Here is a 26,085-nt window from a genome sequence, read left to right on the forward strand (position 1 = left end):
TTCTTGAAACATATGGACAATTTGCTAATCTTCTTTGTCTCTTTTCTTCTCTTTTCATCTATCTATGCAAAACATGATTGCCCCCTGGATTCCATCTGTGGAAATAATCGCTTTGACATACGATTTCCTTTTGGATTAGAAGGCCCAGAAAATAATCAGCACTGTACATATCCCGGTTTCAATCTTAAATGCAACAATCAAGGCAGAGCAATTCTAAATCTTCCAGGTGCAGGGGATTTTTATGTACGCGATATCGACTACCTCACACAAGAAATTCAACTCTACGATCCATCTAATTGCCTCCCAAAATGGCTTATAAATTTTCAATTTCCTCCTTCGTCTAACTTCAAGGCTGTATTTTATCGGAATTATACTTTCTTGACTTGTTCCACAGATTTGGTCACGTCAAAATTCAGTGTTATTGGTTGTATGAGTAATTCTACTATTTCTACTTTGGCTACTTCGTCAATGAGTCTTGCAAACCAAATGAAAAGTTTGTATAACTGCAGTGTACTGAATAGCACTTTGCCTGTTCCTGTTTCGTGGACTCCTAAATATGAGGCAGTTTTTTCAAGTGACCTTAATAATGATCTTGTGTTAACATGGGATGAACCGAATTGTCAAGATTGTGAAGCGAAACGAGATTTTTGTGGGTTTAAGAATGCAACTTCTAGAGAAATTCAATGCTTTGATGTTCCTGGAACAGGTAAATATTTCTCCATTCGTTTGTCCTTCAATATTTTCCCGTTTAGCAATGTTAAATAAGATTATTGATCAACTTTGCCCGTATCTTAATTAGTTGAAGTTGGCAATGAACATTATGTTGTAAAATTTTTGTACAAAACACGGAAATAATAAGAAATTCTTGTAGCTTGAGGCGTGTCAAAAGACACTGTCCTTAAGGATATTTCAATCGGTATGGGTGTATCCCCCAGGATTCAACAAGCTCTTCTAGTACAAAACTAAGAGCCAGAATCTAATAAAGATTTATCTTAAAATAAAACCCAGCACACAAAAATATGGAATAAAACCCAGCACACAAAAATATGGGAGGAAGAACTTTTCTTGATGTATCTCTTTTCTACATCCTTCAACAGTGAAGCAAAAGAAATTATATAAGCAAACCAAACGGGCAGAGGGCAACGTTTCAGATTTAAGGAATATTAAAAGCCTTAAAGGCTAACTATTCAATGTGTAAGAATTGATAAATGAGTGAATACTCATTTAACACAAATAAGCTTACGGAATAATGGCCGAAGGATATTTGTTGCTGTGATAAGGAAAGAAATTAATGGATTAATAATTAGTCATTAAGGCCATTCAAGAGCAATGTCAAATTTTTATTACAAAGACGTTACTCTGACTTTGGAAATATTCAAAGATGATTATTTTCTTTTTGAGATATTATAATTATTTTTATAACACATTAAGTTTATTATTTTTCAATAACTCTGTGTGTTGGTCTAACTCAACCTAAAGACACTATTAATATAGTATGATACTGTTTGCTTTGGGCTAAGTCCGCAAAGTTATCCTCAGATAAAAAGCATCATACGTTTTATATGTAGCTTTTTGTATCAACTTCTAATGTGAGATTTTGTTTGCATAGGATTCCTTGTTAATTAGACTAATCAGTCAATCTACCGTAACACTCTTTCTTCACTCAAACTTTGAATTGATTATACTTTGCGAAGTAATTAATAAGTTACCAGGATTAGCTTAGAGTATTCAATGAAAACAATTTATGTCGCTAGGAGATTTGACTTTGACTGGGTCAAGATATTCTAAGGGGAAGGAAAACGATAGCTGAGGTGGCCTTGAGCCTGAGGTTTTGGGGTAAGGTCGGTTTTTAAGGCAAGTGATGGATAATGCACAAATAAACTTGTACTAATCATCACTATTATAATTCTTAGTGGTCGTTTGGTTTGAGGTATAAAATGGGTTATGCCAGTACTAATTTTTATACCACGTTTGGTATAAGGTATAGATTTATCCCAGGATTATTTTATACCTTGTACCAAACGTGGTATAAAAATTTGTGCTGGAATAACTCAACTTATACCTTCTTAACCCACTTATACTGGGATAATTTTATACCATCTTTCAGATGGTATAAAATAATACCAACTGATGGGATAAATTAGTCCCGGAATTGTAATCCCGGGACTATTTTGACTAGCAACCAAACGACCACTTACAGTTTTAGATCAACTGTGAATAACTGTCCTTGTATTGACCAAACATATTAATTTCATTTTGAAATGTCAAGTTGGCCCTTCTTATTCTGTATAGTAGTCCAATGTCAAACTTGATGGAGTAAAGACTTATACTATTTTACAACTAATGTTCTTATCAGCTATGATCGTGCAGAAAATGATGTATGTCATTATATCACCTTAATTAATAAATTCAGAAACTACATTTGGAATATTGAGAATCTGATCTAATTTTAAGCTAAAGGGTACGGTTATGTCACTGCACACGTCAGTTGTTTGTGGAAATGGCTTCAAAACTTAATATAATTTTGTATTGTTATTTTTTTTTAAACTATCTGTCTAACTCGAGTAGAAGACACTAAGCACACCCCGCTTTCACTGGAATAAACAATTGATGTGTTTGATAAATAAGTGCTATAGCTACTTATAAGCTATATATTATTTTATTAGACTGACTAAAATAGTCTTACAAAATTTACAAGAAAATCTAAATTTAAAAGTGTTTTTTCTTTTGAAAAGGAGGAATGATAAATATGAAGTTGAGAGGAAGTTAGCGGTTTTTATTTTCTGAAAGATATTTCGAGATTTAAAATAAAAATAAAAATAAGGATAAGATAGTAAAAATCTTTATCTAATTAAAAGTGCTTACAACTGAAAAGACATAAATTGGAGATAGCTAATTTATGATTTTCTACTTATTTTGGTATATAAGCATTTGACTAATTATAAGCACTCGGTGTTTACCAAACATGTAAATAAGCCAAAAGGTTCTTATAATCTAGTTTAACCCGCTCATAAACGGGCGTATTAGCAATATTAAGTTTAGTAACAGTAAAGAAGTCTACGACTATGTTACAAAACTCTTAGCCCAATAAAAGTAAAAGCAACATGACAAAAACATTCTTTTGCCTTAACGTTATCATCATTAATTTTTGGTTGCAGGCAATGCAAAAGGTATACAAATTTTCAGAATTGTTGCACTATCCTTAGTGATACCAGCCCTCACATGTTCAATGGCTGTGACATGTTACATCTGCTATGAGAAAAGCCGAGACAGCCGCCAAGCGGCGGCTGCTCTCCAGAACACTACTGGCGGAGCAGCCATAGCACCACAACCGGAAACGACGAATGGGCTCGACGATTCGACGATCGAATCGTACACGAAAGTTGTCTTAGGAGAAAGTCGGAGAGTTCCAGGGCCAAATCACGGAACATGTCCAATATGTTTGGGAGAGTATCATGCAAAAGAGATAGTGAGAAGCATACCTGAGTGTGAACATTGCTTCCATGCTGAATGCATTGATGAATGGTTAAAGATTAATGGTACTTGTCCTGTTTGTAGAAATACTCCTTCTCCTGCTCATGTTAATTCTTCATAATGCACTTGTCTGTATATGCATTTTATCTTTCTAATCAAACTTTTTTTTTTGGTTACTTACATTGTTTGACACATTCTATTTTTGAAATTAATACTCCCTCTGTTTCAATTTATTTGAACCTGTTTCCTTTTTAGTCCGTGCCAAAATGAATGGCCTCTTTCCTAATTTGGAAACAAATTCACTTTATGAATGATTTACAGCCACACAAATTTTCAAGACTTATTTTGAACCACAAGTTTCAAAAGTCTTTCCTCTTTCTTAAATGTCGTGCCCAGTCAAATGAGTTCATATAAATTGAAACGGAGGGAGTATTATATATCTCAATTCAAACTTGTACATATTCTCATTGAACGATTGTTAAGATCATTCTTATAAGATGCTAATTCATTTATTTGCGTGTGAAGAAGTTTGGCTAGGTTTCCTTGCTTGGATGTTTTATTCACATACTGATGTGCTTTAAATTGAATGTATTCGGAGAATTTTTATGAAAGGCTTTTATTTACTTCTCTTCCACTGAAGTTAAATAGTCCCCAACATTTCTTCTTCTAATATTTATACTAACATATTTAGAGAAATATAGGAGTACTTTGGCTTATTTCATCTCTTTCGACAGACTTCTAAATTTCAGTTTAGCCCCGAAAGATAAAGAAATACTAGTTTGTTGAATACTATTAGAAAGTTGTAGCAAAGGACGTCCTGCATGAAATTGTTATCTGAAACACTATACATAGATAACCCTTAAGTTGTTTGGTTGGTGGACTAAGTTATCTCATTTTTATTTATTTATAAAAAAAAGTGGGGTTACAAGGTGGGAAATCGAACTCCCGCCAACAGGTGAAAGTTCAGGTAGCCAGCCAACTGAGCTATTAAGATTGCCTGGACTAATTAATCTCAGGATTATAGTCCTGAGATTATAATTTGGATTAACTTATCCCACTTGAGAGACGGATAAAATAATATCAAGTTTGATGAGAAAAGTGGGAATTGGGATATCCTGGACTAAGTTTGAGAATAAAAGAAAGTATAAATTTATCTTGGTTGAAGGTATAAATTTATATCTTCACCCAAATAAACTTCAAATATAATCACATACTTAATTCTAAGAAATCCCACCTTATCTCGTGAACCAAACGACAACAGTTACTCCTACTTCTTTGGTTAACATTCTAACGGGCAATTCACAACTTTAGTATTTCTAATTCATGTATTATTAATATGTGCATTTTATTTCTACATTCTATCTCACATACAATATAATATATAAATTCTCGAATCACATGCAGGCATTACTAATGATTAAAAATAAAAGTCGCAACCAAACAGTGTCGGTTTTAGGGTAAAGCTGATAAAGGAAAGACCTTAGGCCCCAAAATTTTTGAGGCACCATTTTTTACTATTCTAGGTTTATAAATTAGTTTTTGAAAAAAATGAGTGTTTCAAAGTATAAAGTATAATTTTTTTAATGCAAATATAAAAGAAAACTTTAAAGTAGATTTGACCTCGAAGCATATGAGAAATTATAACTAGTGCTAACCAGACACTGGTTGGTTAAAACAATGATGTGTACATTTCATGCACGAGAAATCGTACTGGTCATATTCCAACTAAATTTATTTCATGAGATGCACGTGCGATCCACGAAATGCACGTGCGTGATCTAGTTTTATTAAATATACTTGAGACCTCTCGTTAAGATTTGACTTTAGGTCACTAATTCTATTGAGTCGTGCTTGAACAATCATCAGTGAAGTAGATTGGATTCCCACTGTATTTCCCCGAGTCCTTTGCCAACAGAGATTTTGAATGTTGCCACCCAAGAATAACAATGAAAAAACAATGAAATCATGTATCTAAAAGCTCATTCTACACCGTTAGCGAACCACGAAATCATTTTTTCATTTAATTGCAAAACTCATGACATGCAATGAGCAGCTGAAATTAAACCAAACTAGAAAGGGGTCGTTCAAATTCAACAAAAGACAACTGAAATTGACCACTCTATAAAGCATTCGATTAAACACCCACATAACGTCTTCACTTTCAAAAGCCAAAAGAAAAACGGAAGAAAAAAAGAGTGAATCCCTATTACAAAATGTAACGCAAAAAAGTAAGGAGCAGAAAATTATTACACAGGGAAATCTACCATTTTCCAGACACAAACTACACGTCAATATCTCCATAGAGCCGACAACAAAGAGGACACGACTGGCTACTTCCTGTTTCCGTCCCGCCTCGGATGCACCAATCATGAAATTGATGACAGTATGAGGGAACGACTCAGACTTCTTCTTTGACCTTGAAGGGTTCCAAGCATATGGTGCAATCCTCGCCTCAGAAAATGGTTCGAGGGGGCATGAGCTTACGCTGACTGGACTGTAGTGGTCGACGTCCTCAATGCCTTCACTTGACACGCGGGTTAATAGAGGAGGTGTTGCGTCAGAAGCGTCAGCAGTTCCATCCCGTGTAAACCAGGCGTATAGGAGATACCCGATGATATAAAAGATAACTACCCCTGTAACCAATAAAGGCTTCCGTAATAGTTCATATTTGGAGCCCTTATCATCTCGATTTGTAGGGGATTGTGCGTCCGCCAGCTGAGACATGAGAAATAGAAAGGTGAAAACTGCCACAGTATGTATAGCCATAAGAGAGAACAGTAGGTTTTTTAGCTATAGATTTGGAGACTGGTTCGTATATATTACGTTAAATATCCTTATATGAAACTGGAGTAGTAGCTATAGCTATATGTGTCGTCCGAAGAGGGATGTTGAAAAGATATGGAGACTGTTTGTATTCAGCTATATATATATATATAGCTTGTGTTACTAGTATATTAAGAAAAAAAGATGGCAGGTTGAATTGTCATGCCTGTACCGAGAATGATTGTCTGTTAGAATTAACTTTTTCATAAGTATTCCATATTTAATGGAATTATAATAATCTTTCATAATCTATTTTTATGGAGAATAACGTGTCCCAGTCATCGATTATGTTATTAATTTATGTAAGTTAAGACACATATACTGAGAACAACAACAAAGAAGAACAACCCTGGTAATTTCGTTCGTAGTGTCTTTTTACAAGTTTTACCATTTCTACACTTTGCGTTTAAAACCTACCATTTGGCTATAGCTATAGAGAAGAAAAAGTAAAACAAAATTAATCTAAGTCTTGTGTTGAGAGTTGGGGGAAATCAGACGATGTGGATTTGTGGATTTTAGTGCATGCATCCGCAACTTATGTAGTTATCTGACTACTTAAACAAAGAACAAAGTTTGGCTAATTAATATCAAACAATTTTTTCTTTTCATATTTTTCCCTAACGAGAGCTAACTAAATTTTTTGTTTTATTATAATCTTTATTACTAAACATGTTAAACTATAATATTCTACTCTCTTTTTGTTTTGTTTTATGAATTTTTTATTGTATATGACTAAACTTGCACAGTCCACTAATTAAATAGCAATAAGAACGAAAGAAGGCAGCCAATTAATTGAAAACAAATAAAGCAATTGAGAGTTAAAGTGTGTAAAGTTTGAATTGGCCTATTTTAATAGAACTCTTGAGAATTACGAAATATTGTGTAACAGAACGTTTTACATTATTGACGGTTTAAGGAATTCAAACTTTAAGTATTCCAAGGATAAGACAATAGGATTTAGAGAAGATAGGTAAAGAAACAATAAAAAATTACTTGATGCTAAGTTATTTATATTACTTCCGCTTTGTGAAATAATTCAAATGTAAAGTATTCCAAGTAAACTTAAACTTCAAATTTATCTGAGTTTCAATTTTGAATAAATTTAATTTCAAAAATTAGACAAATACAATTATTTAATACCATTACTAATCTAAAAACACTTTTCATTAATAACCTAAAATTTACTTAATGCAAAGAGATACTTAACTGTTTTTAGAGAAAAATTGGACGGAAATGATCCAATAATTTAAGAAAAACTGATTTGATTTTTATTTAAAGAAACTGATTAAACAAAAAGTGAATATCCCAGATTTTAATAAAATGAAAAAAAAATGCAGGTCTCAAGAGGTGAAAATCAAAACATCCTTAGAACTCATATCTTGATACTAGCAGTTGAACAGGTCCAATTGACAGGTTGAAAGCAAGAAAATCATATTAGTGCTCAAGTACAGTGGCCCAAGCTATTTTACAAGGATATAAGGTAAACTATTAGATTTTTGAAAAAGCACCAAAGTAAGTCTTCATAAAAATAAAAACATATGTTCTCTAAACAAAAGGTCGGTGCTGAAAAAGTCTTTCCCTTTGGTCCACAAGGAAGCTAATGACTATGAGCCTGTTTGGATGTGCTTATTTTAAGCACCTTATAAGCTGCTTTAGATAAGCTAAGTCAAACAGATCTAATTATTTTTTTGGGTTTATTTTAAGCACAAAATGACTTTAAGCTGGCCAGTCAAACACTTAAAAAAAGCTAAAAACGACTTATAAGTAACTTATAAGTCAATCCAAACGGGCTCTATATCATCTTCTCTCTAAGATCAAGCACTCCCAAAACTTTTAGCTACTATCATGCATTTGATCATCCCAATAAGTCAACTATCACATTGTAGGCTTTAGGGTAAAGTAGATAAAGCAAATGCCTTAGGCCCATAATTTTTAGGGCCCCATTTTTTATTGTTATAGGTTTATAAAATAATTTTTGAAAAAATTGAGTTTTCTAAAGTAAAAATACTTTAAAATAGATTTGAATAATTCGAAGCATATGAGAAATTGTAACTAGTGTTACTCATAAATCGGTTGGTAAAAATAACGATATGTACATTTCATGCATGAGAAATCGTACTGGCCATATTTCAACTAAGACTATTTCATAGGATGCACGTGTGGCGCACGAGATGCACGTGCGCGAACTAGTTTTATTGAATATACTCAAAACCTTTTGTTAAATTTTAACTTTAAGTCACCAATTTTATTGAATCGCGTTGCAACCAAATATTGTATTAGTAAGGTTGGAGTTTATGTGGAGATTATTAAATGTACCAAGCCAAATGACCTCTGGCATCAGATTTGCACCACAAGCATAACAAGCGCGAACGTTCCAAGTGAAAAGCAGATAATAAATTCTTGGATTATGTGAAAAAAGCTGCTCAAGCAGCTGTAATTAAGTCCATATGCTTCCATGCGTTATCCGATTATTTCAAGCCAAAATCATCCAAATAATTTGTTTTTGTGGTACATCTCGAGAAAGTCTACAGGTCACAAATATGTTGTTTCCTTTATTTTTCCTAGTGTTTTTTTTTTTTTTTTTTTAATCTTGACTTAGCTTTTGGGTAAACCTGCCGAAGCTTGGGCGTTAGGCTCCTAATTTTTGCTGGTCTTTAAGTTTTGCCCCTCAAATTAGTGGTCTTTAATTTTTGTCCCTTTCGCCTAATATCATGAGATTTGAGGTTCAAATTCCAGCTCAGTAAAAAAAAAAAAAAAAGATAATTTCGCAAGACAGATTTTTGTAGCAAAGTTAGGCGTGTTCGGGCCAAAGTTAGGCCTTAAAGCAGAGTTTTGCCTTCAGGTATGAGACAAAACTCTGCCTTAAGGTAGAGTTTGACTGCAAACTCTGCCTTAAGGTAGAGTTTCACACTTTGCCTGAAAGTAGCAAAATTCTACGTGAGGCAGAGTTTTGCATGCAAACATCTGCCTTGCGAATCCAAACTCTACCTTGCGATTTTTTTTTTTTTTTGACTAAGCGGGGGTTTGAACGAAAGACAAAAATTAAAGACAACCAATTTAATGGGAAAAAATTAAAGACCACCCAAATAAGGGCATTCCTGCGAATTGCCCCAAGTAATTTACAGGATTGCCCTTCGCTGGGGTGGTCTTTAATTTTTGTCCTTCGCTAAAAATCTCTTGATTTCGGGCTGGAATCCCGCTCAGTTAAAAATTTTTAAAAAAATTCGCAAGACAGAGTTTTGCACCTCATGCTTCAGGCAGAGTTTCAAACTCTACCTTAAGGTTAAAAGTCTGTCTTGCGAATTCAAACCTCTGCCGTGCGAAATTCTCTTTTTTTTTTTTTTTACTGAGCTGGGGTTTGAACCCAGAACCTCGATGTATTAGGCGAAGGACAAAAATTAAAGAGCATCAATTTGAGGACCAAAAATTAGAGACCACCCCAAAAGAAGGTCAATCCGCCCAAAAAAATGTATCAGAATAGTTATAAAATAAGCTTTTGCTTTTTAAACAAAGTACTTCATATTTTTACTAAAAAAAAAAGTATTGTTTGTACTTTGATTTGACATAAAAGGACCTCAAATAAAGCTTGTAACGTGTAAAACAAAGAATTTATGGAAGAGAAGTGAAAAAGTAAACATTAATTTCTCTTTTTACCTTTTCAATGAAAATAAGACTTTTCATTTCTTTTTTTGGGCTTTGCAAAACTCACTCCTTTTTCTAAATATCAACGTAAACTTCCTCTCTTGTTATATTTTCTTTGTTCCTTCAACCTTCAAAAAAAAATTCTCTTTAGCAATATTATTCTTGAAACAAGAAAGAGCAAAAGTGTGTGGCAAAAGAAATTATTGATCTTCATTTTCTTGGATATTAAGCATTATTTAAAGTTTATGAAGCAATAAGTTCTTATTTTGAGATCAAGTTACTTAAATCAGGTTCTGTTTCTTCATTTTTTAGTACTATTTTTTCAATTAAAGTTTATTGTGCTTGATATTTCTATTTACATAGGCATATATTGTTCTTTTTATATTATTAAAATTTAAATATGTCAACTGGAAAATCTGAATCGAGTTATTCAAAACTTAAAAGAAAAAAGAAAAATGAAGCTTTAATACAATCCCAAAAAGGAGCTCTTGATAAAATTTTAACAAATAATAAAAAATAAAAAAATATAGGAGGAGGAACAAGTTACAAACCCCGTTGAATTAGATGATAATATCATTCTACAACAAGAGGAGGAAATGAGTGAGAACGAGAAATCTGACATAGATCCTCAACGAAAAGAAGTTTTTAAAAACTAAAATTGATAAAATCTTACTTACGAACAACCATGTTTCAAGAGAGATTGAATGGATGAGGTATATTATCCATTGAAAAAGAATTATTAGACGAAATTGATTATAAGACGATTATTTATAGCTTCGCATCTCAAAAAGCTAGAAAATTAAATTTTAAATAAAAACTACTTTATTCTATAACTTTTTTTTTAAATAAAAATATTAAGGCCTCTCATCGAAGTTTGGCTTTAGGCCATCAATAGTATTGAGCCGTCCCTTCACACCCCCCTCCCCATCAACCAAGGTGCTAACTGACGATGCAACTTATATAGACATATATATATTTATTGATTGTTGCCTTCTTTTTTAATTCCTCAAGTTTAGGGATGAAGCTTGTTCCTCAAGTTTTTAATGATGAAATATAAATAATTGATATCAAGGGATGGAGACCCTTTCATTATTCAAAATACTAATTGAGTTCTTACATTAAACAATCGAAATTATTGAAGGGCTTTTGGAGATGAGACGAGAGATTGTCCCAGCAGATCATTTAAATCTTAACTCCGTTTAGTTTGGATTACGAAACCAGTTATGATTATTGAAATAAAGAGAGCATATACTCGTGCTTTCCATACATGGTAATATTCCACGAGACAATATAATTTTAATTTCCTTTATGTGTTGGTTAAAATTTCTTTATTTTTCTTAATGGAAATTCTGTACTCCCATCAAAGTTTTCTATCAGACTAATTCACTGTAGTTAAATTGTTCCATCAAATTAAAAGAAAAAAGAAATAGTGGGGGTGAGGTGGAGAAGGTTCTCTATAATTGTCTAACCTCATAATTAAATGGGAAAAAACGTGCCAGGGGTAAAATTGACTTTCCAATTATTACATAGCTTATAAGCATCACATTGGAATTAAAAAAATTCAATTGGATGAAATTATTATAGCGTGTCACATTATTAACAATTTTTTCTCTCTTATTGCCCCCAAAAAAAAAAAACAATTTTTTCTTAACAACTAGTACATGATCATATGATCAGAGAGTTAGACTTAAATACTACAATACTACATGCCATGGTATGTTGACGTTCTGGCCGGCATATTCATGGAGTCTAATCAGAAACAGATTCAAGATTCTAACTTGACGGAATATTTAATTTTTAAAATTTCTAGTATTGAACTCGTCATACTTTTAAAAAATTATTGGTTAAAATCGACTATTTCTTCGGTTTCAATTTGTTTGTCTGATTTTGAATTGACAAGGAGTTTAAGAAAGTAAATAAGACTTTAAACCTCGTGCTCTAAAATTAAATTTATGTAGAATGTATCAAAATGTCCTTTAATCTTACGGTCTTAAACATGTTATGTGAAAAATTGAAATTAAAAAGTTGCCAAAAAAGTAAAGAATCATTTTTTTTCAAACAGACTAAAAATGAAAGTGAAACAAACAAACTGAAAAAAGGGAGTATTAGATACACACATATACATATACATATACATATAATGCTTAGGAATAAACATGATCACTGAATCTAATATATATAAGCATGCGATTTAGTTGAATATCCCAGAATCATGGCAAGTCGTCATTTAATCATCTTCGTCCTAATAGTTACGGTATGTCTGGTTGTACCATCCACCTTGTTAGTAGTCTGTATAGTTTTTCGTTTTCGCGCGGCCGGTATTCACCGCCAACATCAACAAACTGGCATTGGTGCAGGCCGCGCGATTGGTCTTGATGAGTCAACGATTCAGTTATATCGAAAAGTTGTGGTTGATGAAAGCGGGCAACTTGTTCCGGCTTGTAAGGATGAATCGAGTTGCCCGATATGTCTGGCTGAGTACATAGCCGGAGAGATAGCAAAGTGTATGCCTGAGGGTCAACATTGTTTCCATATTAATTGTGTTGATAAGTGGTTGAAGATCAATACTACTTGTCCTCTTTGTAGAAAGTGTCTCCTCTTCTCCAAATTGCATGATAACTTCGTCCCTACTTTGTAGCTCAATGCTCATACAAATTTCTTTTTGGTACAAGTTGTGTCGATCTATTGTCATAATTTGATTTGTACGCATATTTGAATCAGATCGATGGGATTCTAAAGCTTTATATCCTATTCCAAATTGATTTTCAAGCAGTATTGTCTATACATATATTTTTTTCTTAATTTTTTTTTTTGACCTACGTTGTGACGAGTAGCACTCTTTATTCGAGGTGTCTACTATTGATCATCTATGGCAGAGAAGGCTACCAGGATTGGCGATAGTTGTTGACTTTTTTGCCATTGTTGTTGTAAGCATCAAGCAATATTTTTGCGTTCAAAGACGTGGTTTAATGGTCAATAAAGTGGGTTGAAAACTATGAGATTTCATATTCAAATTCTAGCGGAAGCAAAAACATTAGGGGATTTCTTTTCATCTGTCTAGCTAAGCTTTGATGAATAGAGCACAGACACCACAATTATTAAGCTCTTGATCTGTAACACAAAAGTTATACATAATTTTGTCTTGATCTTTGTGTTGTTTCCTTCCACCCTCCTCCCAAGTTTAATGAAGTAGTAGTTCTAGTTCTAGATGATAATCGAGAAATTATGTTCTTGAAAATCCATTGTGACTCATGAGGTGTCTTTTGTTTTTGAAAAATTTCTCCTCCCAGCCCCATTTCTCTCTCAGAAAACGAATTGTTAGATGAATCAACTCCGATTCTTGAAACTAATTATAAGCATTTCACTTCTCCTCGATGGAAGCTTGGTATTTCTAGATATAATATTGTGATTTTTGATTTAGTTCTTTGGATACACCTTAGTGTATTACATCTCTTTAAAAAGATTCCTAATTTTCAAGTAAGCTTATGTTCTCACTAAGAAGCACAACAAGCGCGAGCGTTCCAAGTGCAAAGCTGATGATAATACTTGGATTTTGTGTGAAAAAACAGCTCAAACAGATGTAATTAGTCCATTGCTTCCTTGAGTTTTAGCTTCTATTGTAATCAACGTTTTAGCAGTAACTCCAGAGTCCTGACCATAGTTATTGATTTGAAAATTCAATGGTTGCTAATATTTAATTTCAAGCCAAAATGTAGTAATTAATCCAAAGAGATCGAAATAGGTTTGTGGTAAATTTTCGAGAAAGTTTACAAGACAAACTTATCCGGTGATTCGGTCAATACTCTATGTCTCTTTCAATTTGTGTGATACAATTCAGATTTCGAAAGTCAAAATTTCTTTATTTTGACCTTGAATTTATAATTTTAAGTTTTTTTTAAAAATAATTTACATATTTAAAAACTATATAAAAAACACTTTAACTCATAATAATTAACAACTTAAAATATTTAAAAAGCATACGAATAAATTACGGTCAAGTATTTTCTTATTTGACTCTTAAAATTCGAACTATATCACATAAATTGGAGAGAGTAGTTACTTTCATTTGAGTTATATCTTGAATTGAGTCATCACATTTGTTGTTCTCTTTTACTTTTCCTTGGGTTTTCTCCTCGACTCTCCCCCACCAACCTCACAACCCCCAAATGAGTGACGACGCAACATACGTAGAATATATTAATTGATTGCTGCCTTTTTTTTTTTTTTTTTAAATTCCTCAAGTTTGGTGATGATGAAGCTTGTTCCTCAAAGTTTGAAAAAAAAAGTTTTGACATTTGTTTTGATTTTTTGCAACCCCTCCAAAAAAAATTGAAAAAAAGTTGACAATTATAAAAATTGAATGTTTGCGTGGTTAAAAATTAAAACTTTTGGAAGGGGTGATGGGGGGAGGGGGGAGGGCGTGGGGCTGTGTGGTGAAAAGATTTTTTTGGGGGTAGGGGGTGTAGAAACCTGCAAAAGACAAAAAAAACTTCAAAAAAAAATGTTGGAGTTGGGGAGGAAGGTGTTGGTGTGGTAGGGTTCCACGCAAGGGGGGAGGGTGATGGGGGATGTGATCGTGTAGAAAATTTAGAAAAAATTAAAAACTTCAAAAAAAAAGTTATGGGAGGGGTGGGTGGGTGGGGGCGAGGGGAGGGGGTGGTGTATGGGTTACTGAAGTGGTTGGGGGTGGGGGTGGGGGTGCAAAAAACAAAAACAAAAAAATGGAGGGGCGTAGGGCTGGGTGAGTGGGAGTGGGGTATGAGTGGGGGTGGAGGTATGGGGTTGGGTTGGAGTTGGTGAGGGTTGGGGTGGGGGTGCAAAAACCAAAAAAAAAAAAAAAAATCAAAAGAAATGTTTTTTTGGAAGGGGTGGGGGTGGGGTCATAGGTGGGTGGGTGGGAGTAGGGTGTGGGTGGGGTTGGGGGTATAGGGTTAGGTTGGAGTTGGTGAAGCTTGAATGAGTATTTTTCGGAAAACGTTTTCTATCAACCAAACGAACATGAGAAAATAAGTAAGAAATTCACTTATTTTCCACTATCCAAACGAACATGAGAAAATAAGTGAAAATTCACTTATTTTTTAGGAAAACATTTTCCTCCATGCTGAACACACCCTTAATAACAATAATATATGGAGTAATATGTTTATCGCTTTTTCCCCTCTGCTCCATGCCGATAGAACTTTCTTGAATTATATTGAGGTTCCTGCTTTAGAGCTTGGTCTTTTCTTTCTTAGCTTGGTACTTAGAGCCCGTTTGGATTGGCTTATAAGTTGCTTATAAGCTGTTTCCAGCTTTTTTGAGTGTTTGGCTGGCCAGCTTAAAGTCATTTTGTGCATAAAATAAGCTCAAAAAAAATAATTGGACCCGTTTGATTTAGCTTATCTAAAGCAGCTTATAAGCCAAAAAAAATAAGTTAGCCTACCCCCAATTTTTTTTTTTTTTTGACTTATAAGGTGCTTATTTTAAGCCCATCCAAACAGGCTCTTAATTTGTAACTCAACGGGCAGAGTATTTTACTTATGCTTTGCAAAGATATTCTTTTTTTCCCCATCTTCTCAATCCACAAAGGGCTATATCTGGAAGCAATTGTTAGATGGAGTAAAGGTCTTATTCGAAGATGCAAAGCTTACAAATTCGAGATATAAAAAATTTGGACTTTTAATGAGTACAAGAGTTTGCTTTTTCTCATCTATATAGTAGTGTGAGTATTTCGAGGGCCTGACAGAGAGAGGAAAGTTGATTGTATAATTTACCACATAAATGTAAAATAAACTTTAGTCCAAGTCTTCTATGTCTTGCTTTGCTTGAGAAGACCAAATTACATAAAGTATGACAAATACTAAATTCATTGATTAAAGTTAAGAATTCGTCAATTTCTATTGATAATGGTTTAGAGATATACACTATGTTAAAGTAATCACTAGTGAACTTCCTTAATTCTTTCTCTTAACCAAAAAGTCAAAATCTCAAGATATGAGATCACCTAATATGATGGGCATTTTGAGTCTCTTCTTCTTTCTTGTTCTCCATAATCATTCTGTCCTTAGTACTACACAAAATTTCTCTTTAAACATTTCTATTTGTGGGAATCTCACCATACAAGACCCTTTCCAACTACAATCCCAAAACACTCAACAAAATCCAAACTATAATAGCTTTTCCCTAAGGTGCACTGATCAAGGCAATATACTACTAAATCATCCTTTTTCAGGAGGTTTTCTTGTACAAGAAATCAATTACTCCACTAGAGAGCTCAAACTCCAAATTCCCTCTGATTGTCTTCCAAGAAAGCTTCTACATTTAAACCATTTTTCTTCTCCGTTTTCGGCTTCTTCTTCTAAGAATTACACCTTCTCCTTGTTATCTGATTTTCATGGAGATCTTCGATTATCATGGGATGTTCATCTTGACAGAGAAACCAGCAACCCCAATGTTCCAAGAAAAGGTGATTATACTGCTATTCTGGAATTTTTATTTTTGGATTATTTCTAAGTCTAAATTGTTTCATGACTGAATTTAATAGAAATCTTGTAGCAAGCAACTTGCTAATCAATGTTAATTATATAAATTTACCTACAATCAGTGGCGGAGCCTGAATTTTCACTAAGGGGTATCAAAATATAAAGGAGTAAACCCCATGAAGAAGTCAAGGGGAGTCAATATATAGTATGTATACTTGAAAATAAATTTTACCTGAATTTTTCGACGACGGGTTGTCAATTGACACCCCTGGAATACACGTGGCTCCGTCACGGCTTACAATTACCTTTAAAATGATCAGATTATGTAAATATCTCTATATATCTTCAGTGCATAGAATGTACCTAAATCTTTTGATGAGCCGCCCTTGTGTAGCTATCACAAATTCCAGCTAACGCATTTGCGTACACGAAAAGTCCTAAGGTTTAGGCTAACAATTGTGCTCAACTCTTTATTTTTTCAAAACACACGTATAATAATTTTATATACTCAGTAGTTGATATTGAATTATAATATGGCTAATTACTGATTTACAACTGATATGATAAGTTGCTTGAATTGACAGATAGGACTTCACGTAAAGAAATAATCTTGATATTTTTCGTGGGTGTATCCCTCATTTTACCATCCCTTCTCTGCTTAGTCTGTGTATCATGCCGAATTTTTCTCGAACTAAGCCATCGCCGCCAAGTCGCTGCTGCTGCCGCTGCAGAAGCAGCCACAGCAAGGTTAGCAACAGTGCCTATGATTGTGATTGAAGGGCTTGATGAATCAACGATTCAATCCTATCCAAAAGTGGTTCTTGGTGAAAGCAGGCGAATTCCGGGACTAAACGTTATGACTTGCGCAATATGCTTAGGTGAGTATAGTGCTGGAGAAACAGTGAGATGCATACCTGAATGTGAACATTGCTTCCATGTTGAATGTGTTGATAAATGGTTGAAGATGAATAGCACTTGCCCTGTTTGCCGAAATTCTCTTCATTCATGATCTTGTCCTCTTATGCTTTAGCTTCTGTGATTTTGACTCGACTTATGTGTATATATTATTTCTTTTGACACATACATAATAACGGAATACACTTACCTGAATTATTCAGTCTAGATACTGTATCCCTGCCAGCTCCAAAGTTGAAACCTTTTCTCTAATTTGTGTTTTCCATTCGACAAACAAATATTATTGTAGAATGGCTGTGAATATAACTAAATTTTGCCAGCCTCTTGTTGAAGTATTCACTTCCGGACGAATTTTTATACTAAAGAAACTCTTCTAAAAATGGGCAAACTGAAAACAACTAAAGAATATCAAAAGGAAACTGTAAGCTCTTAACATTCTTGATTTGGTTTTAGTTTAAATTCGTTTCAAAAACCATTACTGGTTGGATTCTGGTTTAGGAAAAAAAGAAGCATGCAAATCGCATACGACATCGAATTCACAATTATCAAAGCCAACAAGTCAACATTAGTCACCTTTCATTAATCTGAAAAGTGAGTCTATTGATCATCCTCGGAACTTGTTGAAACCCAGAGAAATACATGCATATATACACGGTAAGTCAATAGAGAATAAACTGACAGTTAGACATCTGAGGATACAATTACAACCAGCTACAAAACAAACGAGCACAAAATTACTTCTTAGCAAGCAACTTCTTTGGAAGCATCTCCAAAGGTGTGGTTTTGAGTAAGAAAAGCCTGGCTGCACGTTCTTGCAGAGTGCCTCCACACTTCAACCCACGCGCTTGAAGTTCTGACTTTAACCTCTCCATACCGAGGACCTATAAAAAACCAAATCAAAGTACATTTAGTTAGGAATTACTGGCTACAAACACTATTCCATTTACCCATGAACAGTAACACAAGCTTACTGGTGAAGAGGAAAACGTAGAGACCAGACAATAATACCAAATTACCAATGACAAAATTACAGTATATTGCCCCAATTTAAAATAGCAATTAATTATATACCAAATGTATTCATGTCAAACTTCCATACTGTTATCTGAGACAAAGAGTAAAGACTTAGCAGATGAACCAAGCAAATGTACTAGAAGCCAGAGTTCCCACAAGAAGGGAAGACCAATAAACAAAAGACCCACAACCTTATTCCCCCTTAAAACACAAACTTACTTGCAGCAAAGACACAAAGGAACCATTCGACTGTGTGGAAAGGAAAAGCAAAGTACCAGAAAGTTAATTGTAGCACTTTGTTGATGCACCTGGTTAAAAACAAAGTTGTTGGAAAAGGTTTTTACCCAAGAAAGATTTCCTCCGAAGTCCCGCAAATCTAAAGGAAAAAGAGCAAGCTCTTCCTCTCATTTAAACTCCCATTTCCTTTCAAATAAAGAATACTAGAGAATGACTTCCCTTCTCTTTATTTTTATTTTACTGCAGTTTTCTCAAAGATCATTTTCCAGCAACTTTTTTAACATCCAAAAGTAGCCATAAGGAATTTTATACTAGTCACATAAGCAATATCACTGATTCAACATTAAAGACAAAAATTAGAAGAGAAGCAGAGCCGAAAAGTAACAGCAGAAAATCATAAATTAAACTCAGACGTCAGCTAAAAGATGATAACAAAAAGTATGGATCATTCTCAACGGTTTCAGTTTGCCTGCAGGATATAGAAAGGTTGGGACTTACAACTACTTATTAAGTCACTAACCCATACTTGAGCCAAAATAAAAAAATTTACTAACTGCTATTGATCTCATAGGGGAGGCCAGTGTAAACAAGTAACAATCACCCACATTGCGCGGTCATTAGCAACTTTTGAGCTATCCAAAACAGAAAGGGGAATAAAAAGAGTTGGTCATCCCACAGGACTTCCACCAAAAAGAAAAGAATCAACAAACAGAAGAGTTGAAGTACTGTAATTTTCAATTTGATTAACAACCAGCAAGTTTGAGAACAAATTGTTGCAGCAAGCAGAAAAAGGTTTAAAGGCTAGGTGTAAACCAGTATGTAATGACAGATGAACAACACACATATACAGAGCAATGGAGTCGAATCAACTATACTTTTTCAGAACAATATCAGAGAATATGCATACATACCTCCAGTTCCGCCGCTGAACTAAATTCCTCGAAATTCAAAGGCTTTTCCAAGTCTGAATCCTTTGAGACTGCATCTTCCTGAGGAACTGGTGTAGGGCTTAAAGTATCATTGGGTTTTGCAACATTATTTTCTTTCACACCAGAGCTAGATTCCACAACAATTGGCTCGGTACCAGAAGCTTCCTTTTCTGTTTGAATACTTTCAGTCGTAGATGCAATATCAGTGGCAAAAGCAGAGGCAACACCACTCTGCCCAATTATTTCTTGACTGTCTGGAGTGAGGGAGGACGGACTTTCACCTTCATGCTGAACTGCATTTACACTGACATCTTTAGCAGAATCAAGATTCTTAAGAAGAAGAGTATCCTTTTCTTCCTCGGAACCGCTTTCAGATGAACCACCATCAACTTTTCTGCCAGTCACAGAATCCAAACTTCCCTCTGCTTCTCCATTGGAGTCTGAATTGTCCCCATTATCTATGACAATGGATTTGTCATTCTCTTCCTCTTCTTCATCACTGTCATCATCATCTAGGTCCTCGCTATCACTATCACTCTCGCCCATTATCCTCTTACCCTTCCTACCAAAAATCACAAGCCTTGAGTTATAATTCCTTTATTCATAAGGTAATAAGTTTATATTGGATACAGGAAAATTAGGCAAATAGAATATGTAAAAATGTATACAAACAGTGGAGACCCGTCAAAGAAAACATGATTTTCTACAACTTGCATTCAATCATCTAATGTTTCCATTTAAAATTTACAAGGTTCTCTATCAGGCAAGTAACATGTACAATTATGAGGTGTTTTTATTGAGAAGGTATTATGAGTGTTTATTTTATGTGTGTGTGTGTGTGTGTATAGGGTTTTACTAACCTACAACATGAAGGTTGTGGGTTAGCATTGTACCCATTTTTCAATTCACTAAATATCCTTAATATTTGGTGTCAACACATTAAATGTAGGGACTTATTTGTCTTTCACCAAAATCCCCTCTTTTCTTTTAATTCCCAGATATCGTTCCCGCTTAAAAACCCAGATGCCTCATCTATGTCCATTCTTTTTCCCCCCACCTCCATCTATGTCTATTTCTCTGCAAATTTTTCTTTCATAATGAAGTTCTCAATCTTTTTAAGCCTGTAAATCCAGTAATCAAAAGCTAAACAAAATCTAATCAATTTCAATATTATAATTTGAAAACGTAAATTCAGCAGTTAAAAGCTAAACCAAATCTGAGTAATTTCATTGTTAATTTGTTATAATCAGAAAATTTAAAACCGAATAATCAAAAAATGTAAACCCATCAATTAAAAGCTAAACTATATTTAACCTATTTCTTTCTTATATTATGGAAATGCAAACACAACAATCAAAAGCTAAACTGACGAGGTGTTAGTTGATCTATGCTTTTTAAGCTAAATTTAAATGTGTAAGTTATTCTTTTCAGGGAGAAATTACAGCTCAGTTGATTGATGTCCTCTTTCAGCAACCCATTCACAATCCCCTGGTTCATGAAGACCCATTTATAAATGCACTGATATTTATAAATACCCATTCACAATATATATAATATTAATGATGGCGGTTTACATGCAAGCTTGCATGCACCTAGACTATTCCACCAGGTACCTGCTACCTACCTTCCACCAGTGCCCACCAAGGCTTAGACAGATTTGAACCTGAGACCTCATGGCTCTCCTACCACTTCATTGACCATTAGGTCTCACCTTTGGATTGTTTAATATATGATTATCCAGAACAGTGATTACTCACCACTTTGCACTTTTTTAAAACAAAATTGAAATAGTCACATATTAGGTCGAGGGGAAATTAGAGATAGAAAACTCAAAAACCCATTCTAGCTAATGATTCCTATGATCCAACTACAGGAGAACCAGCATCCTTTATCCAAATAAATATATAAATAATATAAAAGAGAGAAACAGGAAAACCAGAAAGGGAGGGATTTCCTTCCTTTCACCTGACTATTTAGTCTTAAAAAAGTGGATAATGGATCATTGCCCCCTGATTGCCCAACATCAGAGCAAACATCTTATATTTCCACTTGTTAGCGAGATTCTATGGTTGCCAAAGGTGTTCTTGAGGCAATACAACTTTGTAAAAAGGAGAGAGACTTACTAGACATAAGAGTAATGCCTATCCAAACTACTTGATATTGGAAAACTCAAAGCATAGGCTCATGCCCTCATATTCAAATTGAACTGAATCTATTTCACCCAACTGAAAAAATATAGATGATATTCAAATGTTCAACCCTAGATACAGGCTTTCCAAAGCAAAACTCAATTCAACACAAAACAACAGCTAACCTAAACCCCAAACTAGTCCGGTCGCCCACAAATCCTCAATAACCATTCCTCATTTCAACACTAAATATTGAGTCTTTCAAGACAAATTAGTTGTTCTTAAACAAACAGGGGCAAAAAGAATGCGAAAAGTAAAAATGTTACAGGCCTTACCATATCTTGAGCTTTTTGGAATTCAATTCATTGAGCTCAACACCCTTCCTTTTAGATGACACGAATCCCTTAAGCGATTCCCTAACTGACCTCTCCACTTCCTCCATACACTTAGCTGAATCCTCCCTATACTTCTGCACATACTTATCCGTATTATCTCCTTTAACACCCTTACCCTTTTTCGCGGCTTCCTTAGCATTCTTCTTAAGAAATTCCTCTGCCATCTTCTCCAATTTCCTCTCTTCTGCTTCAGCTCTCCACTCTTCCAGCTTCTTCTCTGCATTCACATGCCTTAGCCTTCTACCACTCATATCCCTGTACGTAGAGGACTCAAATGAGCGGGTTGGGTTAAAATTAGGCATGTCAAAATGAGTTGAGTTAATAAATAAGCAGGTCATTAACCCGGCCAAAAATTACTTGGGCTGAAACGGGCTAAAAACAGGGTCATAACCCAACACACCCAATTCTAACTATGTTTTAAACTCTTCGTTTGTTTTCTTATAATTTGTTTGAGTACCTAATAAAAAAAATTCCTTATATTATGACTAATATAACATACTCCCTATGTCCCTATTTATGTGGCACAATTGTAATTTCGAGATTGAAACTTCTAAACTTTAACCGTGAATTCGGATATAGAAGCTATAAGTTTTCGGAAAATAAAATTTATATATTTGGAAACTACTTAAAAAGTAGTATAAATCACAATAATTAAGAGCTTAAAATATTTAAAAGGCATATAAAGAAATTCCGGTCAAAGAAAAACTTGATTGACTCTCGAAATTCCAACTATGCCACATAAATTGGGCGTATCAAATAAAAGAATGTTTTTTTTGAAAAATATATAGACAAAGTTTCTCATCGATCAATCTGGGCTGCATAACAGCCCAATTTTCAAATGACCTAAATTAAGCGGGTCGAGTTAATAAAATAAGGGAGTCGCCCAAACCTAAACGGGTTGAACGGGTCATGATCTATTAAGCTGATTTTGCCACCCTTACCTGCACGCGTCGAAATTATTCGTCTTTTTCTGGCCTGCTTTCGTCGCCGCCCCTCTGAGCAATGACCCGAAACCTCCTTTACCGCCCTTTAACCGGAGCAACAAATGCACAACCACCGGAAAATGACCCGACCCGTCTGAGAGATTTAGGGTTTGGTTGTCATGAAGAGGGTAGAATGAATTGGAAGGGAGTAGAAGCTGAAGGTGAGATGGAATCGAAGTTAGGGTTTGGATTTTGTGCTTTAGGGTTTGGGTTGAGATGGATTGGGTAGTGAAATTTAGGGCTTTGTGGTTACCGTTAAGGAGTTTAATGAGGACTTGATGAATTACTGATCCTTCTTTCATCTCCATTGCTGGTTGATTGATTTGGTAGTTTCGGTTTTGTGCGGAGATTGGAATTTGGGGGAAAAAGAAAGATTAAGGTCGTCGTTTTGAACAGTATATATAGGAGCGCGAGAATTAATTACTGATTTGGGAAAGTCCAAGAAATCAAGGCAAAACAATGGATAACTTTAAGCCGGGTCGGTTCTCGTTATTAGGCGATTTTTATTTTTATTTTTTTTGGTTGTTTAACTATGAAAAAGAAAATTTCCATTTTTACGTGGTTTAAATTAAAGTTCCGCATTGTTAGTAGAGGAATCCAATTAACTATGAAAAAGAAAAATTTCATTTTTACGTCGGTTTTTTAACAAATGATAAAGAATCCAATTACAATAGATACTCAAAATTATGTCGTATTCCAATTAAGTACTTTCTAAATGAAATTTACTGGCAAATTTAAAGGGTTGTCTATGTATTAAGCCAAATTAGCGTTTGAAGTTACAAACTTCATGGTCCGGTTTGACTCGGTTTTGGTTAAAACCAAACCAAACCAATTAAGTCGGTTTTTTTAAATATTGAAACCAAACCAAACCATTATAGCATAAATTCTATCGGTTTCGATTTCGTTGATTTTATCGGTTTTTGTGAATTTTAAGGACGTATTTTATAATGCAATGAAATTGATACAAGTAAGGTATACAAGGACAAAGCAAGTGAAGCTAATTTGACACAAAAAAAGAAGAAGAAGAAGTAGTCATTCACTACCTGGAGGCTCAGTTAGAAACTGAATGAATTTTGTAACAAGATCAAGATTTACTAACTTGTTCTTTAATAACATGAGAACTGCTGCTTCTTGTGAATCAAAATTTGCGTCTTATTTAGTGGTATGCAAAATCAGCAGAAAAGAAAAGAAACCGGAGTGCATCAGCCGTACAAGAGCACCACTAGAAAATAGATGGTCTAATTAATGAATCTCAAAATCAAAAGTAAATCTTGCAGTTCACACAAATTGACCAAAATTTACTTTCTCATTATTTGAATTAGTATTGGATTTCTCAACATATTTATATTTTAAATACGTATATGTTTATCTGTTTGGTTCGTTTTTTTTTTGTTTAACACCAAACCAAATCAAATGTTATTGATTTTTGAAAATTTAAAATCAAATCAAACTAAACCGAGCCGGTTTTCGATTTATTAAGTCGGTTTGACTCGATTTACCGGTTCGGATCGGTTTTTCAATCTCATTTGAACACCACTACAGATTAAGGTCAATTAGTTTTTCTTTTGATTTCCTATAATACACTAAATCAAGCACAATTTTGAAATGTGGAGAACTATCAGCATTCAATGATACATTTGTGCTAACCGACCAAGAAATTTAAGCAATAAACTCCTATCTCACATAATATAAATTGGAGTACTATATATGTCGTTTCTCTTTGCACAAGCAGCAAATTCAGAAACCACACTCATCACTATCAATAGAGGAAAAGAATCAATGGCAAATTTATTCTATACTGTGATCATTCTATTGCTTATTTTAGCAACACCAGCAATGGCCGAGCCTGCTTGTAAAATTGTTTCGAAAAGGCTCGTACCTTGTTATTCGTAGATTAAAGGAAAATATCATTCGATCAAGCCATCAAATAGGTGCTGCAGAGGACTGAATGATATAGCTGATATGTTGACAAGTCGCAAGGAGGGTCCTATAGCTGCTTGCATATGTATAAAGGGAGCACTTTCACATATTAGTTATGATCCCACTCGTATCACTCTTGTTTCACAACTATGTCTAACGTCTTTATCTCTGCCTGCTGTTGGTCGTAACTCTGTTTGTTCAAGGTATGTTTTGATAGGGCTGATGCAGTATGATGGCAGTAGACAAACTAAACTATATGGATTTAAAGTTTTATATACTGACAGTGTAAAGATTGTTTTTACAACACTATAGTTTATCCTATTATAATTGGTCAGTTACCCTTTCTACCAACTTTCTAATTAATGCCTATCGCTGTAAAAAGTAAATCAAATATTTCAGCATATTTTTTGCACAATGCTTGCTTGATCTGTTAAACCTACCTTCTTGTTGTCTATATGCAGGATTTCTTTGAATTGAAGGGATAGTGATCAAAGAAGCTGCCTGAACCAGTATAGGATTATGAACAAACCATACATATCATATATATGAAATGATATTTTAAACGTATAATGTATCTGTACGCAAGGTCCATTGCAAAATTCAATTATTTGATTAATGCCTTGGCTTTTGATGGTCAGCTCCAGATATAACTGATAGTAGATTTAGCATCAAAGTATACATGTTTTTGAGGGTCACATGGGGTTTAAAGATGTAACATGAATCAAAGTCGAGGAAAAAAATTGTCACGGTAAATTAGAAGTGACAATTCTAAAGTATTTGTAAGTTGGCAGTTCTTGAATGTAGTCTAAGAAACTAAGTACTTCAATTTGTTCGATGTTCGTTGAATGCTTTTCTATATCTAAACATGAAATGCAAGTTTCAATATCTGAAGCAGCTGACAGTCTCCTTTATAGTCGAATTCTACCTGAATAAGTACTAGTATTTGACTGTAAAATATTTAGATAACGAAATCATGAAAGGAAGAAGCTTAAGATCCATGTTAACCAACTCATATGTTCTCACGAACAGATTAAATATATTCGTACTAAGAAAGGAAGAGAGTAAATGGTGCTAACCACGGCTATACCACTGATCTTATTAGTCCTTTGTTGGTTGTGAGAAATGTAAGAGTAGAGATCAAAGAGGAAAAACAGGGAAGTAAT

At 34.2% G+C, this 26,085-nt stretch overlaps 3 protein-coding genes across 3 annotated transcripts; 2 read left to right on the plus strand and 1 right to left on the minus strand.

Moving 5' to 3' along the window:
* On the plus strand, nt 1-3,595 carry LOC132599974 (putative RING-H2 finger protein ATL21A). The gene is made up of 2 exons (XM_060313118.1): nt 1-706; nt 3,159-3,595. Exons 1-2 carry the CDS (start codon nt 13-15, stop codon nt 3,593-3,595), a joined length of 1,131 nt encoding a protein of 376 aa, XP_060169101.1. The 5' UTR covers nt 1-12.
* A 12,069-nt stretch (nt 3,596-15,664) lies between these two features.
* LOC132645453 (RING-H2 finger protein ATL22-like) lies at nt 15,665-17,486 on the plus strand. Its single transcript, XM_060362442.1, has 2 exons — nt 15,665-16,384; nt 16,985-17,486. Exons 1-2 carry the CDS (start codon nt 15,913-15,915, stop codon nt 17,407-17,409), a joined length of 897 nt encoding a protein of 298 aa, XP_060218425.1. The 5' UTR covers nt 15,665-15,912; the 3' UTR covers nt 17,410-17,486.
* A 371-nt stretch (nt 17,487-17,857) lies between these two features.
* LOC132645452 (uncharacterized) lies at nt 17,858-23,419 on the minus strand. Its single transcript, XM_060362441.1, has 4 exons — nt 22,961-23,419; nt 21,960-22,274; nt 19,478-20,057; nt 17,858-18,196 (listed from the first exon to the last, which is right to left on the minus strand). The coding sequence occupies exons 1-4, from the start codon at nt 23,308-23,310 to the stop codon at nt 18,050-18,052; spliced, it is 1,392 nt and encodes a 463-aa protein (XP_060218424.1). The 5' UTR covers nt 23,311-23,419; the 3' UTR covers nt 17,858-18,049.
* Nucleotides 23,420-26,085: the final 2,666 nt, after the last annotated feature.

Source organism: Lycium barbarum, chromosome 6 (assembly GCF_019175385.1).
Source record: "Lycium barbarum isolate Lr01 chromosome 6, ASM1917538v2, whole genome shotgun sequence".
Taxonomy (NCBI): domain Eukaryota; kingdom Viridiplantae; phylum Streptophyta; class Magnoliopsida; order Solanales; family Solanaceae; genus Lycium; species Lycium barbarum.